The sequence below is a fragment of the Triturus cristatus genome, chromosome 3_2 (genome assembly GCF_964204655.1).
Source record: "Triturus cristatus chromosome 3_2, aTriCri1.1, whole genome shotgun sequence".
Classification (NCBI taxonomy): domain Eukaryota; kingdom Metazoa; phylum Chordata; class Amphibia; order Caudata; family Salamandridae; genus Triturus; species Triturus cristatus.
The window spans coordinates 933,302,667-933,321,447 of NC_140584.1; the positions used below are offsets into that span (position 1 = coordinate 933,302,667).

General features: G+C 45.4%; 1 protein-coding gene across 3 annotated transcripts in view; it reads left to right on the forward strand.

Moving 5' to 3' along the window:
• INTS2 (integrator complex subunit 2) overlaps positions 1–18,781 on the forward strand; it is a 305,765-nt gene that overhangs the window by 226,368 nt on the left and 60,616 nt on the right. For all 3 annotated transcript variants that reach the window (XM_085649420.1, XM_085649422.1, XM_085649421.1), the window contains exons 18-19: positions 7,273–7,474; positions 18,423–18,548. In XM_085649420.1, coding sequence (XP_085505546.1) covers positions 7,273–7,474; positions 18,423–18,548 — 328 coding nt within the window. The remainder of the gene's footprint in view (positions 1–7,272; positions 7,475–18,422; positions 18,549–18,781) is intronic.

The following is an 18,781-nucleotide window of genomic DNA, read 5'->3' on the forward strand; positions in this document are numbered from 1 at the left end:
TATTACTGTTTCCGTCATAGTCTGCACACGTAGTAATGGAGATGTATCGACAAGATGCCGGATGTGTAGTGCATAAATGAAAACGTTTAGCCGCTGCCCTTATGAAATCTGCAAACAACAAAATACAAAAAACAATGAACAATCCCCCCTTACCCTCCCTCCTCCCTGCCTCCCTGCTTGACGGACTTAAAACTACCCGCCTCCCCAACTGTGCAGAGTGCTTAGAACCCTTTCCTGATACCATGATGTGGGGGGGAATTGTCCGCAGTCCCTGAAGACCTCCCCTATATCCTCGTGAGTAATGGCTGTGTCCTCTTCCGTGGTTAAAACAAGAAATTTACTTTCCTAGTTTTAACTGAGTCATCTCATGGAAGTTTTGTATGACCCCATATCCTTCTTCAAGAACTCCTCTTCACAGCGTTGGCTACTTGTTAGTACTGTTTGGGTTTCAGCCAAACCAGTCGGCAAGTCATTAAGTTCCGCCAGTCTATCAGAGCCAGGTATCCTCCACATATAGGTTGCGTTCATTCTCCTCCACTGGTGTATGAGTCTTTCCGTTGCATTTGTCTTCTCCGGTTCCTCCCTCGCTTCATTACCAACACATTGCCCGTTACTTCCTCCAGGGCGATCCGATCGTGATACCCCGCGCCAGCCCTCCAGCCATTCCTGGGCGTCTTCAGGTGTCAGAAAAAAACATGCTTTACCTTCAGCCTCTATCCTTAGCTTCGCTGGGAACAGCATTGAATACTTGAGTCCACGGTCTCTGAGTGCTTTTTTGACATTCGAGGAAGCCACTGCGCTGCTTCATGACTGCTGCAGTGTAGTCTGGGAAGATTGTGACAGTACTGTTGTCGAGATGCAATGGAGTGGCGGCGCGTGCAATTTGTAATATCACGTCTTGGTCTCTGTAATTAAAAATACGGGCCAGAATGGGTCGCGGGGGGCCCCCGGTCTCGGTTTTCCTCCGGGGACCCGGTGCGCCCTTTCCACGGAAAAATAGTTGGAACGACCCCGTGGCTGGAGATGGTTTGCAATGAGGTCTTCGACAAAAAGGTCGAGGGCTGGGCCACCTATCCGTTCCGGCACACCTATGAGGCGAATGTTGTTTCGCCTTTATCGGCCTTCTTGGTCTTCGAGTTTAGCGGCCAGCAGCTTATTATCCGTCTCGTGCTAGCGAACTTGATTCTTAAGAGTGGAGGTGTCGCTCACTGGGGTTGCTGCTGTGGTTTCCACCTGATACTCTGGCGGATATTTTATTGAAGTCAGCTCGGATTAATGAAAGTTCCACTGAGAGGGACCCAATACGAGAGTCCAGGGATGTGTGCACGTTAATTCAGTGTGGTCATAATGTCCTGTAACGTGATGTTCGAGGCATATGGACTGCAGATCACACACTAGTGCATAGATCGCCATCTGGTGGTGGGCCCGGATGATTACACTTTGTTGTTGTCCTGGAAGACTCTTTGTATGGTAGATGACTCCTCCTCTGGAGCATAGTGCGCATGGGCATCGACTCCATCTTCAGATTGTTTTTTTCCGCCATCGGGCTCGGTTGTGTATGTCGCTCCCTCTCGGTTTCGTTACCGATCTCTTTTCGGCGCGCATTCCCTGATCCCTACCGTCTGTATTGTTTTCGATCGAGACTTCCTTCTACACTCGTCTCGAACAACCTGCACTTTTCGATTCCGGTGCTCGTCGAGGACTGTCGGGCCCAACTGCGCCATTGGGCCTTCGGCTCATGGAAAGAACACCTTTCAAAAAGTGCCCTCGGTGTGGACACAAATTCCCCCACACTGATCTACATGAGGTGTGCAATCTGTGCTTGTCCCCAGAGCACGAGAGCCGAGATTGCCAGGCCTGTGCTTCATTCTGGTCCAAAAAGACAATAAGGGACCGTCGAGCTCGGAGAGTCATGGCACCAGACACCCTCGTCCAGGAGACTCCAGTCCAACCGGAGTCCGAAGAAGAGCAACTGCAGGAAGAAGTCATCATTTCCGAAGCAGGGGATTCAGCTTCCGGAGCCGACGAGCAGGCAGAAGATGACGATCCCCTTCCTGCTGGTCAGCCGGTCGTAAGTACAGACGACGACCCTCGTCCTACCCCCACACCGGGTGAGGCTTCGGTTCCACCTCCACATTCGGGCCCAGGTGCACACCGATCACAAACTTCCGATGCCCCGCCTTCGGGCCCAGCAACGAAGACTTCCAAAAAGCCTCTACGCGGCTCGAGTCAACCTCCAGTCAACCCGGATAAACAAAAGGTTCTCAAACCGTAAGTGAAACCGATACAGACTTCGGTACCGAAGAAAACTTCGGTACCCAAAATTGTCGAACAAAAGTCCAGTCTGACACCGAAACAAACTTCGGCACTTAAGACAGTCGAACCGAAGCCAAGTCCGGCACCAAATCAAACTTCGGCACCTACAACAGTCGAACCGAAGCCAAGCTCGGCACCGAAGCCAACTTCGACATCTAAGCACACTTCGGCACCTAAAACTGTCGACCCGAAACAAGCTTCGGGACCAACAAGTCCGGATCCGAAAAAAATCTCCGATCCGACGAAAAAATTTTAACCGAAAAAACCATCCGACCACAAGGCTTCGGAACCCAAACCTCAATCCGCTCCTAAGACTGTACCGGACATCGGTAAACCAAGCAAACAGCTCGATCCCAAACAGGACAAACCGGCCCAGAAGAAGGATCCTTCCATAGAAGAGCTTTTCCGCCCAGACCCAAAACAAAAGACCCTTCATTTCCATCCAAAGACTGGACATATAATCACTGTACCTTATAAACGAAAACTGGAACCTCCAACCACACCTTCAGTTCCACTCAAAAAACATGCTCAAACTTCTCCCATAAGGGTACCTTCACCAGAACTACCAGATCCTTATATTTCCCCCACACACTCGCCACTCAGCCCACATAACCCTGATGACGATGATATTTCTGAGGGAATAGAAGATGAGCAACCCTTAGAGGACCCAGACGATATTCCTGGCCCATCAGGTGATCCTTGGGAAGACTACAATGCACCAGATGCCTCCGATCTACCCCAAGATGACGTATACCCCTCTAGGCCATCTCCTCCAGATGACACCATAGAGTTTACACAACTCATTCACAGAGCAGCAGCCTTTCATGGGGTCGATCTCCATACTGACCCAGTGGATGACGACTTCATTATGGACATATTATTACCCTCTCATAAGACCACAACCATCTTACCAAGGCTTAAAGGGGTTACAAAGCACGCACCAGACCTATTCAAAGACCCCGTCCGAGCCAGGGTAATTAACCCCAGGTTGGAGAAAAAATACAAAGCCGCTCCATCTGACCCAGCCTATATCAAGGGCCATCTACCATTAGACTCTTTAGTGGTTTCCAACGCACAGAAAAGAGCAAATACTCATACAACAGGGGACGCTCCACCCCCTGATAAAGAATCCAAACTCTTAGATGCTTCAGGGAAACGCATGACATCTCAAGCAGCCAATGTCTGGAGAATTGCCAACACCCAAGCTCTGTTGGCAAGATACAATAGGGCTCACTACGATGAGTTTGAAACCCTTATACAACATCTACCAGACAAATACAAGACCAGGGCTACTGATACAATACAAGAAGGGAAGGTTATTACTAATTCTTCCATCCGTTGCGCTCTGGATGCTGCTGACACAGCCTCTAGAGCAATAAATACTGGCATACTTTTACACAGGCATGCCTGGCTGCGTATTTCTGGTTACAAACCACAAGTACAAAGGAGTATTCTCAATCAACCCTTTGACCAACAGCATCTGTTTGGCCCCTCAGTTGATACCTCTCTTGAAAAAATGAAAAAGGACACTGACACCGCAAAATCCATGAGAGCTTTACAAAATCAAACTCCCAGAGCGTCCTTTCGTCGCTCCTCATATAGAGGAGCCTCAACAACTTTTCCTACCAACACTGAATCCTCTTCTTACAAAACTCCCACCCAATCCGCACCCAATAGAGGTTTTTACAGAGGAGGATACAGAGGCAACAATAATAAAGGCAGAGTTAACAACACCTGTACTGCCTCCGCCCCCAAGCAGTGACTTCCCTCCCTTCCCCCCAGACCATTCCACTCCTGTCGGGGAGGAGATTACAACAGTTCCTACCTGTCTGGAACTCCATCACAACAGACAGGTGGGTGAGACAAATGATTCACTCAGGTTATTGCCTGGAGCTCACTTCCACTCCTCCAACAATACCACCCAAACAGTGTCCCATGTCACAAGAGCATCTCACACTCCTAAAACAGGAGGGTGTTGCTCTACTGCACAAACAGGGAGGACCTGGCTTGGCAGTTCGGGCTGGACTGTTCCCATGAGGCACAGGGTCAAGACTGATTTGCATATGGCTGGGTTCAAACTGGAATGGCCTGGTGAGCAAAAAAACGATGGATTTAGGCCCAGATCTCTGTACTGGGGTGAATGTATGACATTGTTCTGCATTCTGTCCATCAATAGTTCTTTTTGCAATTGTGACCCCGAGTGGGACGGGTATGCTCAGACGTGAGTCCCGTGCTCTCCATGCCACTGGAATCAAGCTATCCTGGCTGAAGAGGGGTGAAACCCCGAAACCGGTCCTAGGATGCTTGTTTCCAGTCCAGGGAGGACCTGGCTTGACAGTTCGGGCTGGACTGTTCCCATGAGGCACAGGGTCAAGACTGATTTGCATATGGCTGGGTTCAAACTGGAATGGCATGGTGAGCAAAAAAACGATGGATTTAGGCCCAGATCTCTGTACTGGGGTGAATGTATGACATTGTTCTGCATTCTGTCCATCAATAGTTATTTTTGCTACTGCACAAACAAGCAATAGAACCAGTTCCACTACACCAGCAAAACACAGGGGTTTACTCGCTGTATTTCCTTATTCCCAAAAAAGACGGCTCCCTCAGACCTATACTGGACCTCAGACCCCTGAACCTTTACATACAGTCAGACCACTTCCATATGGTCGTATTACAGCAGGTCCTTCCTCTGCTAAAACAAGGCGACTTCCTTGCTACACTAGATCTCAAGGACGCCTACTTTCACATTCCCATTCACCAAGCTCACAGGAAGTACCTTCGGGTTGTAGTGGACAGTCAGCACTACCAATTCAAAGTCCTCCCCTTCGGGGTCACTGCAGCACCTCGAGTCTTCACAAAATATCTCGCGTTAGTAGCAGCACACTTGAGAAGGGAAAACATTGTGTCTTTCCATATCCCTGGCTTACCTCACCGGGATAGGCCACGTCTTTGGTGCTCGCCGCAGTCGACTCAGGGAGTAGCCAATCGACTCCGGACCAGGAACACTTGAGGCACGGGGTCCTCCGATACTATATGCTGTAAGTGGTAGGCGAAAAAGCCGCCAGATAAATGCACAGATTTATGGGGATGGGTTGTGGATTACAGAGACTCCCTAGGCTGCGGCCATTTTCTACGGCTGCTAGCCACGCCCCCTCGTTTCTGCCCTTTTAATTTAGAAAATTCTACCCTTAGTGGGTGCAATGCTCTAATGGTCTTATAGCCCTTCTGCGTGGACTTTACTGGTTATTAAAGGTTCTCACCCTCGTTATAGAACCACAGCAGACTATAAGGTTATATTAACAGTATCCTACTTCTAGGTTTGCATTTGACAAAGAGTGTTTTTTGGTAGACAAATTATTTCTGAGAATTATCCGAGAAATCTATTTTTAAAACAAGAAATGACACACCAAGGTGGCTCAATTTTGGAAGCAAGTGTTCTACGAACTCTCACAAATGACCAGCCTGCCCGTCCCTCCCTCACCCCTTATGGCGTTGCCAGGGTATGTTGGGGATCTCCCTAAATCTCACTGGTGTTTTTGCGCATTAGCATTACTATTGGCCAAGAGATAAGTCGCACGGCACTGGGGGAGTAAATACCTGCCGACAATGAAGGGGTGGTTGTTTGGCATGTCATACTGCAACACAAATAGTGAACTTTATGCCCAGGACCATCAGCACTCAATAATTCATGATAGGCAAATCATTTACCATAACAATCATTGAAATCCATTTTTCAGACATATTACTATTTCTCAAACATATGACAGAGAACTTTGAGTTCACATATATTTGTGATGATTGGAGAACTTCTGCATCAGGTCTTAAAAGAAGTGTTAAAGATGTCTTTAGCATAATGTTCTTCTCTTAGTAAATATATTTGGTCCACTTTATACATATGGGAGCCCCAAAGTTATTTTCTAAACCGTATTAAAGTTCATCCAAGGTGGAATCGCCTTAATTTGGATTTAGTTTCCGAATGTTTCCTCTAGGCAGATTTAGAGTGGCTTGGAAGTAAGTACTTATAGACATATAGTTGAAGAGCCTGCAGTATTGAAGATATGACTACTTTTATGCAACTGTCACAGCTTAAGTAGTTTTATTGCTGCCTTTTCTTTCTAAAACACAGCATTATACCTACCAGGGGTGAAATATGTTGTTTAAAGGTAGAAATACTATTTGTGCTCAAGCTGTAAAATGTTTCTGTTGCTTGAAAAATTATAGCAGTCAAGAAAACTTTCTTTTATAGGTTAATCAATGATCAATGCATTGTGCTTAATTGTAATTATTTGTGCAGTGTGATAATATTGCTTTTAGATTTTGCCTCAAAGGGCCATTGACATTTTAGGTAATTTATTTACTTAACTATATACTATGTTTTAGTTGTGTTTTTGTGTACAATGGTCTGCATTTGTATTGGTTAGTTGTTTTTTTTTTTTTTTAAACATACTTTATTGACTACCACAACGGATGTACAATGCAATATATTTGGTACTTACGGCATTTTATCTTTTGTTGCATCCCCCAACATATACATTTTATATCTATATAATGTTTTACTGTTTCGGTTCCAAATATGTCTCACTAAAACATCAACTCCAACAGTCATGTAATTGGTTAGTTGTTTAGTATGTATAGCAGTTATTTCAAATAAGTGAACAATAAAGCCTCAAGCCCTTCCTCGTCCTTTTGACCCAGGGAGCTTTGAGTTGATGTTTAGTTTCCAAGCTGAGAGCACTATTGTACTAGATCAGATAGCTAGGTGTTCCATCATAAACACACCTTTTTCGCACACTAGCATAACTTCTATAGTATCCTCTGCCTAAAAATAGAAGGGCTGGTGAGGGGCCTGAAACTGTGACCTACTGTAAAGAAAACAGGACATTAGGTAGCAATTGTCCTACTTGACTCCTCTCCCCCAGTCCCTATAACTTGTCTCCTCTTTCTTCTTTTCAGCATTTTCTATGCTTTCCATCAATCACGTCCCTGTGATGCAGATTTTGGAGCATTTGACGTTACTCTGTGCAAGTGAACTGATCCCATATGCGGAGGTCTTGACTTTTAATATGAGCCAACTGCTCAATTCTGATGTTCCTCGCAGAATTCTTCAAACTGTCAACAGACTTTGGATGCAGCTGAACACTGTCATGCCAAGAAGGTACTTCGAATCCTAACACCGGGACATGTGCCCTGTAAGAATGGGAAAACCGATTGTGTGCCCAGAAATGACTTTGTGTACCTTTTGACATCTAGAACTGCATTTCTGTTGTTCAGTGATGGAGAACTCTTTGATCAGAGAAATAAATGTTTACATACGATCTAAAAAACAATCAAACCTATGATTACACAATGAAATAGTCTTCTGATTTTTGGGGGGACAATCTTCCTGAAACATTTAAATACCAGTGTGGAAATTACAACACACATATGTTCAGGCCTTTGGCTAGCTTACATAGTCATTTTCCACACTCCAATCTTAGAAGAAAGGCAAGCCACAACTCTTTAAGTTAGAAAATACTTGTATGTGTCAAACCGTCATCGATCAGAGAACGAGCAAATGGAGGATAAATGACTAGTGATAACTTGAATCCAACATGAGGCGATAGGAAAGGAGGTGGTTGGATTTGAAGGATTTATTGCCCAATAATATGTTTGTTTTGCTGGCGAATGAGAATATTCTACAGTCTTGATTACTAGCATGTGTGAAGAAATCTACATGTATTCCATATACAGGACAAGGTTAACGTAAGTGATTAACAAACCAGTGGAGCAGTAGGGTGGATGTGTGTGTATGGGCATGGAGTAGGCAATTAAACTTTGCTAAAGTAGTTTATAATTATGATGGCTTCCATCCTTGTGGGTACCCAAGATTCTTTCAGTGACGTAATATTAATTTGCATATAATTGATAGTAAAAGGTCAGGTATTAGTAGTTCCTCTCCACTGACATGACACTTATTCAGGTGTGGTCGGGGACCTAAACATGATAGTGTGCCTCTAATAGCCATTGCAAAATGTACTGAGTTCTTTCTGGACCTCCATCCAAAAGGAGTGAAAGTTGACACATTTAAATATTAAATGGAGTGCGTTGCCTTATTGTTTTGTAATGCCAACAAGATTAGGTGAAGCGATGGCCAGTTTTGAACATTTTAGAAGGTGTCCACTTGTTCAGTGTATTGGCTCGGTCTGGTTGGATACGTTTTCCTAGCCAATATGATAGTATTTAAATCTTGTCATCAGTTTCTGTCTGATTTGAGGATGTTTAGGTATTTATCAACTGTGGCGGCTGCATGCCAATGTCGGGTAACTATACTGCATAGGTAATATGTATCTGGTGGAGTATGTATTCATTTTAACTCTGGATAGGCAGGGCAACTTACAGCTTTATAATATGTAGATTTGGAAACTGTGTAATTTGTGGTTTTGTTGTCATGGAACAAAGGAGGTTGGCTGTTCCTCCTTTCATAAGTATTTACTGGATTTAGAATGACTTAATCAGAATATTCTATGGTAAGGTGTGCCTTTGTATTACTCCATATGGGGACATATGTGCAATTCTTTACATGGTGAATAGGTTTTCTGTAATATGTAATCTGCTGTGGATACATCTTAGTTGTTCCAAAGTAAGTAACAATAGGGGGTTTTCATGATGTTGCTTTGCTTGCCATTTAGGTTCTGAAGTTATTTGATCTAAGCCCACCTTACTTGCATTCAGCTTGTTGTTATGGCTAAATATGCTTTTTGGAAAAAGTAAGACTGGTGTCCATGTTATTATTTAAAGGTGATAAGCTACAACGAGTATGAGGACCACTATTTTGCCCTGCCAAATAGAAAGGGTTGGAGACCAGTTATGAGCATAGCTTTAATAGTTTGAATATTTTCTGTCTTTCTTAAAGGGCCATTCAAGAATATTTCTCCCTGTCCGTGGTGCCTGTTGAAATATAATTTTTCACATGTATCGATTTTTTTCAATGTGCAGAGGTGTGGGGTTTAGGGAACAAATCGATCAATCAATCGGGGAGTTGTAGCGCACTACTCATCTCTGATGGTCTCAAGGCGCTGGGGGGGTGGAGGGAGGTTCAGCAGTTTCGTATCAGTCGAAGAGCCAGGTCTTCAGTGCCTTCCTGAAGGTGTTCAGGGAGGGGACGCGTCTGATGTTGATGGGGAGCATGTTCCAGGTTTTGGCCGCAATATAGGAGAAGGATCTTCCCCCTGCCCTGGTTCTGCAGATGCGTGGGGTATCGGCTAGGAGGAGGTTGGTGGAGCGGAGATTGTGTTTGGACATATGGAGGGTGGTTCTGTCGTTGAGGTATTGGGGTCCGGTGTTGTGTAGGCATTTGTAGGCGTGGGTGAGTATCTTGAAAGTGACTCTTTTCCCGACGGGGAGCCAGTGGAGTTTGCGTAGGTGTTGGCTGATGTGTTTGCGTCGAGGGACCCCGAGGACGAGTCTGGCGGTGGTGTTCTGTATTATCTGGCGCTTGCGGAGTAGGGACTTGTTGATGCCGGCGTAGAGAGCATTTCCGTAGCCCAGCCTGCTGGTGATGAGTGAGTGGGTGATGGTCTTTTTTGCCTCAGGGGGGGTCTATTTGAAGGTCTTACGGAGGATGCAGAGGGTGTTGAAGCAGATAAAGGTGATGACTTTGACCTAGCGGTTCATGGAGATGGAGGAGTCGAGTATGATGCCGAGGTTCTTGGCATGGTCTGTGGTGGTCGGGGGCTATCGAGGGCGGTTGGCCACCAGGTGTTGTTCCATGCAGAGGGGGTGGTTCCGAGGATGAGGACTTCTGTTTTCTCTGAGTTGAGTTTTAAGCAGCTGTTGTTCATCCAGGCTGCGACGTCCTGCATTCCTTTCTGGAAGTTGAGTCTGGTGGTGGTAGGGTCCTTGGTGAGGGAGATGACGTGCTGGGTGTCATCGGCATTGGAGAACATGCTGAAGCCGCGCCGTTGGACGATGGCGGGGAGGGGGGCCAGGTAGACGTTGCAGAGGGTAGGGCTGAGTGATGATCGCTGTGAGACTCCACAGTTGTTTTCGGTGGGTTGGGAGATGAAGGGTGGCAGTCTGAACAAAGGTTAGAATAGTATTCATTTTGCTCGGTAGTAAATTTGTATTGCATTGCAGCATTTGTATAGTGCGTCATCCCCCTAATAAGACTGCAAAGCTCTCCAATTTTCATCGGTTCCTGGGCACCTTTTTGGAGTTGTGTGAACTGAAGGGATTTGGATGTAGAATGACCTATTTAGGAAATGCTTGTGGTGCATGAGGTTCGAAGTCATGCGCCACACATGATACAGCATACTTCACAGCGCATGCGTTTGAGGTGTTGTGGAGTGAGTGAGAGAAAGACGCAGCTGCACGTTTTTACTTGCTAAATTATATATTCCCAATGTTAGACTTGTTTTTGAAGAATAGGATACAGCTAACTCTTTGTTTTCCCTAATAGGAGGTGATATATGTTTTATTCTGGTAGGTGTTGAAATCCAGAGTTTGGATGGTGGCTGTCTTATCAGAGAACGTGGATCCACTAGTTAACTATTTCCTGGTAGTCATTAATGGGATGAGCCTGGAGTCAGGGATCTCAGTCATTTGGCTATATGAGTAAAGTTGTTGTTGGAGGAAGAGTGGGCCTGTGCTACAGATTGCTAGGAAAATGATGTTCACTGCTTTGAAGATTATCCTTCTTGCTACTAGGAGACATGTCATGGGGGTGGTAGGGGGGGGGGGGGAGGATCCCAGGTGTAAAACAAGAATGCATTGGTAGATTCTGCAGTATTATTAGTGGTGCTCCCAAATAGCCCATCTGTGAATTCAAGGTAGGAGCACACTAGGGCAGTGTAACTTAAACATTTATGGGAGTCCAGTGTAGGGGAACATTCTCCAGAAGGCATCTCTTTATGTAGCAGCCTTTTGTGGTTACTTAATAACTTGTGATATAAGAGAGGTTTCAGAGTCCTAGAATCCTTACTTTGGCTGAGTAAGCTGATGGGAATCTAGGTCAGCTGGCCAAACGTTTGATCATCTTCCTACATTACGTCATCATCCTATGTTAGCTTAGCTGTTTTACTATTAATGTAATTTTTATTTTGACTGAAGATACATTTCTGGTGATTAGCAGATATTCAAGTGACATGTTGAGAAAACAGATGTATCACATTTACATTGTCCTTGGTAGCGAGACTTTTTACTTAGTAATGTCTTTGCTTAGAGATTTAAGCTTGTGGCTGTGTCAGCTGTTTGTTGAAGTTAAGTTAAATGTGTTGACACGGAGTAATGGAAAATGACATGGGGCAACAAAAATTAACATGTCATATAATCACTCTTCTCTCTTTGCAAATGTTTTCTTGTTTTTTAGTTAATGTGTGATAGAGGTTGGATGCCGAGCCGTTGACCTCTGTCACAAGCAAGGAATGTGATTCACTGGTTGAGCTGTAGGGCTTGTTTCCCAGTGCCACAAGGTCTTGGCAGTCTGTGGGAAGAAGAGTAGAGCTACTTAAAAAACTGCCAAGTCATATTGTGTTATCTACTTCTCAAAGTGTGTGTTCTCTGTTACAGACTTGAAATGTTATTCCATTCCATTTTTGATTTGTTTCTATCTGTTGAAATATATGCTTCTGGTGGTTGCATTTCCAATGTTTTTACTATGTTTGATCCTGCCACTACATTAGCAGGACTGAAGGTTAATTTATATTCTCCAGTATTGAATCTTTCATAGATTCACATGCTTGTATCTTCCCCGTCGTCATGGTGGGAGTCTCACGGTAACAGAATGGCCACAGCAGTATAAGAAAAACTGCACAGCAAAATCCCATAGGGAATCATCTTATTTGGTAACCAAATCTCATCATTATGTGGTCCAAGACTCAGCCAATCGGCTGCTAGCCCTGCCCTCACACTCCCCAGCAGAGCCTTCCTGCCTCAGATTTCCAACCGCCTTCGTGTGAGGAGGAGTCTCCCTGAGCCTTGCTCAGTTTTGTTCCTGTGTGAACTTTTGACCTCTGGTTCAGCTAAAATTAACTTCTCTTTGCTGGTTTAAGGTACTGTGCTTCATTTTTTCTGGTTCAGTATGCCTGAAAGCTCTAAGAAGAGGCTTTTCAGGCCCTGCAGATCCTGTGGAAAGCCTAGATTGTTTTCTGAGGACCCACATAAGGACTGCTTATATTGCTTGCACCCAAAACATGTGCCTAAAGACTGTAAGCATTGCAGAACCTTTTCTGCGAAAACCCTACGTGACAAGGAGGCACGTCTTCTGCTGTGGCTTCAGAAAAAGAAGGTCACTTCAGAATCTGACTCTGAGGAGGAATCCAAGTCTTCAAAGAAGAGAAAATCTTCAACTTCGGAAGATATTTCAGAGCTGAAGAAGCAGAAGACAAAAGACAAAGGGGCCCCTGCGTCTTCATTACCTCATACTCCTCTTAAAAAATCTAAAGAGTCAAGAGAAGTTTCCTCAGCCCCGTCGATGAAAATCGGCCTGTCATCGGCTGTTATTGCTTTGAAACCGTCGACGACTACGTCGACTATGACTCCGTCGACGACCACCATATCGACGATGACAGCGGCATCGACGGCGACTAAAACCTCGTCGTCGAAGACAAGCCCGTTGACGATCCCGTCGACGGCCGCATTACCTTCGTCGACGAAGACTTCGTCGTCGACGACTACGGTGTCGACGATAATACAGTTGTCGACGAGATCTCCGCCGACGGAAGCCCCGTCGACGGGAGCCTTTGAATCTCCTAAAGTCAAGAAAATAACATTGAAGTCTATGGCGTCGTCGACGGGCTCTTCGACGAAGCACACGAAGTCTACAGATTTTACATCATGGACAAAAGTTTCTCCGCTTCCGCCTTCAAATCTACTAGACTTGCAGTCAGAGGATGAGGAGTCTTTAGGAGTGGCTTATAGTCCCTCTCAGCTTCGCATTAAGAGTCAGGAAACGGATGAGGAAGAGTTTCATGAGGTTCAAGAAGTCTTCTCATTTCAGGATCGCCCTCCGAGAGATTCACGGAGATATGAATCTTTTCAGCAGTCTTATGACTACGAGGAAGAAGAGGAGCCTCCACAAACTTCTAGAGAGGACTCTATTTCCATGCCGGTCTCCTTGGTGACTGACTTGCGGCTGATGATAAACGACTACTATAGGCATTTCCCGGACGCTAACTCTCAAGCGCCACAGCCGGTGGAGAAGCCGACACAGGTACGACCACCTCCATTCTTCTCCCAAAACTTCCACTCAGAAGATACGATCTCCACCGATTATGACAATCAGAGATGACTTGGAAGACAGTGACGCCGATCAACTGGAAGAAGGAGAACTCCTTCAAGATAAGCAGGTTGTCGATGAATGGGACCAATATATTCTCCCAACTACACCGTCGACATCTCCAACACCCGCGCACTCTCCGCCGCAAGATATAGGAGGATTCCATGATATCATGGAGAAAGCATCAAAGCGCTTTGACCTTCCGCTTCCAGTTCAGGAAGCCGAATGTTTCCTATATGACTTTAAAGAGGAGTCACGCAAGTCTATGCGATCTATCCCGATAATCGCCCATATTTGGGAGGAAGGCTTGAAGATAATGAGGAACCCGGCTTCAGTTGCTGCTTCAGTTCCTCGAATAGACAAGAAATATAGAGCTCCAGAATCGTTTCCGGCCTGTTTGATTGGTCATCCTCGACCAGACTCTGTGGTGACGCAGGCCGCCCAAATAAACTCAAAAAATCCGGTTTCAACAACAATGGTTCCACCGGACAAAGACGGAAGACGAATGGATGGCGCAGGGGAGCGCTTTGCGGTGATGGCAGCGTCTTCCATAAAGGCTTCTAATGCATTAGCCCTTATCAGCAGATTCAACCGGCAGATGTGGAGCGATATAGCACCCTTGCTCTCCCATCTTCCAGAGGATAAAAAAGAAGAAGCGGCTGCTATTCTTCAGGATGGAGCTAGGGCTGCATCGGAATCCATAGACATCGCTATGGATTTGTCCTCAGTGGCTTTTCGACAAATGGCAGGTGCAGTAGCTCTGCGAAGACAAGGATGGTTGAAGGCCACCTCGTTCAGACCGGAGGTACAGGCCAAAATAGTGGACATGCCATTTGATGGAGAGAACCTGTTCGGGAAGCATGTCGATGAGGCCCTACAAAGCATCAAAACAGACACAGATACAGCGCGGGCGCTGGGATCTCTTCAACAGGGCAGGTTTCAGTCCTTTCGGAGGAGAGGATCCCGAGGACAATTTACACAAAGATCCTCGTTCCAATCGAACAGATATCAGCCATACCAGCAGCAGGGATATCGTCAATACTCGAACAATCAACAGTTTCGATCCTCAAATAACTATCAGCAACAGTCCAGGGGAAGATCATCTGCGAGAGGAAAGTCGCAGCAATCCAATCGTCGACAATGACTTCTTCAACATATCCGCCACTTGTCCGAGAAGCAGCACGCATTACCTGACTTCATTTTACCCAGCTTGGCTGTCAATAACAACGGACAGATGGGTTTTAGATGTAATACAACATGGCCATACACTGGAGTTAATAGAAAAGCCTCCAATTCAGCCTCCTATACACAGGAGACAAGAACATCTATCAGCCCTAAAAGCCGAAGTGATAGCGTTATTACAAAAGGAGGCGATAGAAGAAGTTCCACGGCTTCAACGCGGGACAGGCTATTACTCGCATTTCTTTCTCAAAAAAAAGAAAGACCCATCAAAATGGAGACAGGTAATGGACCTGAGAGGTCTAAACAAATTCATTCAAAAGAAATCATTTCGAATGTTATCCCTGCAGGACATTCTTCTCCTGATTGGCAGAGGAGATTATTTGGCATCCCTGGACCTCTTAGATGCTTATTTTCACATCCCAATCCATGTAAAACACAGAAAATTTCAACGCTTCATGGTGGCGGGGCGTCATTACCAATTCAAAGTCTTACCTTTCGTACTAAAGTCCGCGCCGAGAATCTTTACAAAGTGTATGGCGCCAATTGCGGCCCACCTAAGACTACAAGGTCACCAGATTTTTCCTTATCTGGACGATTGGCTTATCAAAGGAAGTTCGTTCAGAGACACCCATCGCTCCCTTCACGTTTGCATGGAGCTTTTCGATCAGCTAGGTCTCAGAGTCAACCTAGAGAAGTCCCATCTCAGACCAGCGCAGTCCATTCAATTTCTGGGTGCCCTAATCTGCACGGAGGAGGCCAAGGCTTACCCGTCAGAGGAGCGTATTCGAAAGATCATACGGTTGTCAACACAATTGGAAACAAAAAAGTCCGTTTCAGTAAGGATCTACAAGTCATTGTTGGGAATGATGTCCTCTTGTATTCCCCTACTCCCAAATTGCAGGTTCCGCATGAGGCCTATACAAAAACTGCTAGACGAGCAATGGCTTCAGTCGCAGGGATCCTTCGAGGATCGGATAGTAATCACTCATCAGATCAGAGACGCCCTGTCATGGTGGAAGATCAGGGATCATTTAGCGGAAGGACTGACTTTCGAATCACAGGTCTACAATTTCGTGATGATGACGGATGCTTCTCTTCAGGGTTGGGGAGCGCATCTCCAGGAGCTCGAAATTCAGGGCCACTGGTCAAAGGCCGAAACGCAGCTCCACATCAACTTGCTAGAGCTGAGGGCCGTGTTCTTGGGACTCAAGGCTTTTCTACCCAGATTTCGCGGATCTACGGTTCTGGTGAAAACGGACAGCTCCACGTCTATGTTTTACCTGCTAAAACAAGGGGGCACAAGGTCGAAACTTCTGTCAAAGGAAGCACAAGACATTTGGAAATGGCTTCTAGCTCACAACATCTCGCTTCAGGTGCAACATGTTGCAGGAGTGGACAACACAAGAGCGGATATTCTGAGCAGATCTCCCGAAATCTCTCACGAGTGGGAACTACATCGGAAGCACCTTTCCGGAGTTTTCAAGGCTAGACTTATTCGCGGACCGCCACAATTCGAAATGCAAAAACTTTGCAAGCAGGTTTCCGCAGAAGGGATTGTGGGGCAATGCGCTACAGATGTGCTGGACAGGAATGTTTGCGTATGCCTTTCCCCCCCTTTCCTCTAATACTGAAAGTCTTAAGGAAAATGAAATCAGAGCCGTGCCATCTGATTCTGATTGCACCAGCGTGGCCGAGACAAGCGTGGTTCTCCGAACTGATCAGCCTCTCAATGACACCCAGGATACAGTTCCCATTAGTGCAGGATCTGATAACGATGAACAACGGACAGATACTGCATCCAAATTTGAAATCACTCAGCTTGTCAGCATGGAACCTCACGAGCATGAATTCCACCTGTTAAAGATCCCTCAGGACTGCAGAGACATTCTATCACGATCCCGGGCAGTCTCCACAAACAAAACATATGCGGCGAAATGGAAAAGGTTCTGTCAGTGGTGTGCATCTAACAACTTGCATCCATTTCGGGTCTCTTCTGATCAGATTCTCCCATATCTACTGACATTGGCAAAATCTGGACTCTCTCATATGTCCATAAAAGTACACCTAGCCGCGATTTCAAGGTACACAAGAGTGCCTGATCAGCCCTCTCTTTGGTCCCAAAGAGTTATTAAGGAATTCCTCAGAGGGCTCTTCAGAATGTTCCCTCCTGTTCAAAGACCAGTTGTTCCTTGGCAGCTGAATACAGTTCTTACACAGTTAATGAAACCGCCCTTCGAGCCAATCCATAAGGCGGAATTACAATTTGTCTCATGGAAGACAGCGTTATTGTTAGCGCTCACATCGGCAAGAAGGGTCAGCGAGATTCAAGCGTTCTCGATTGCAGAACCATTCCTACAATTCAGGCAGGACAGAGTGATTCTCCCAAATTTATTCCTAAAGTCCCTTCCAGTTTTCATCTGAATGAACCAATAGTTTTGCCTACATTTTTTAAAGACCCGTCAACAGCGGCAGAAAGAGCATTGCACTCTTTAGACATTAAACGATGTCTCAAATTCTATATCGACAAGACCCAATCATTCAGGAAGACAAATCAGCTTTTCGTAGCCTTTGCTGGCCCCAGGAAAGGGGTGGCACTTTCTAGATCTAGTATCTCGAGGTGGATATCGTCAGCAATATCCTTGTGTCATGTCAAAGCTGGAAAACCTTTGCAAACCAAAGTACGTGCGCACTCCACGAGGAAGATGGCAACTTCTACGGCCCTATTTGCAGGGGTGCCATTGCCAGACATTTGTAGAGCTGCGACATGGAAGAATGCGCACACCTTTACTAGACATTATTGTCTGGACGCAGCGTGGAGAAAGGATGCAGCAGTGGGACAAGCAGTTCTACGGCACCTATTTCATTAAGGTATTTATCATGGATTATAACGATGTATGTATGTACAGATATATGTATATTTACACAAATTTTTCAAATACTGCAATGTATGTTAACATTCTATCCAAAAGAGCAGAGCCCACGGTTATTGGGGGTTCTAGCCTGGAAATGCAGTTTGGGATAAGTACTGCTTACTATTCTGATACAAGCATGTGAATCTATGAAAGATTCAATACTGGAGAAAAAACTAGTTACTTACCTGTACACTATGGTTCTCCAGTATTATCTTTCATAGATTCACATGCGGCCCGCCCACCTCCCCATTTCTCAGGCAGAACCTCATTGTCTCTAGATGTATTTTAGTCTCGCACTCGGGGCTGGAAATCTGAGGCAGGAAGGCTCTGCTGGGGAGTGTGAGGGCAGGGCTAGCAGCCGATTGGCTGAGTCTTGGACCACATAATGATGAGATTTGGTTACCAAATAAGATGATTCCCTATGGGATTTTGCTATGCAGTTTTTCTTATACTGCTGTGGTCATTCTGTTACCGTGAGACTCCCACCATGACGACGGGGAAGATACAAGCATGTGAATCTATGAAAGATAATACTGGAGAACCATAGTGTACAGGTAAGTAACTAGTTTTTTATGTCATAGTAATACTGGCTTGCAGCACTAGAAAATATTTGTTTAACTACTTGGAGCATGATTATTGATTTACGATTTGTATGTATTCTCAGTAAAAGTCACACAGGTAGGTATCTATATGATTTCAAAATGGTTCTGTGTCTAGTACCTGCTTTTAATGACACACTTTCTCATTCTTTACAGTCTGTGGGTTATGACTGTTAATGCGCTCCAGCCTTCAATGAAGTTAGTCCGGCAGCACAAGTATACCCAGAATGATCTGATGATTGACCCATTAATCGTTCTACGATGCGATCCAAGAGTTCACAGGTGAGCCATACAGCTTAGCTGTTTAACCAACACAAACATGACTTCACAAGGGATTTCAAAATGTTTTCTCAATTAAGAGACCGAACATGCACTTTATGTACCTATATGCCAACATTGATGACCTTCTATGCAGCCACGCCATCATTGTGATCTATTTTTAGGTCGAGCCTAGTGGCATGCTGTATTAGGGTATGCACTAGCAGCCCGCCAACTCTCTGCCCATATTTGTCATT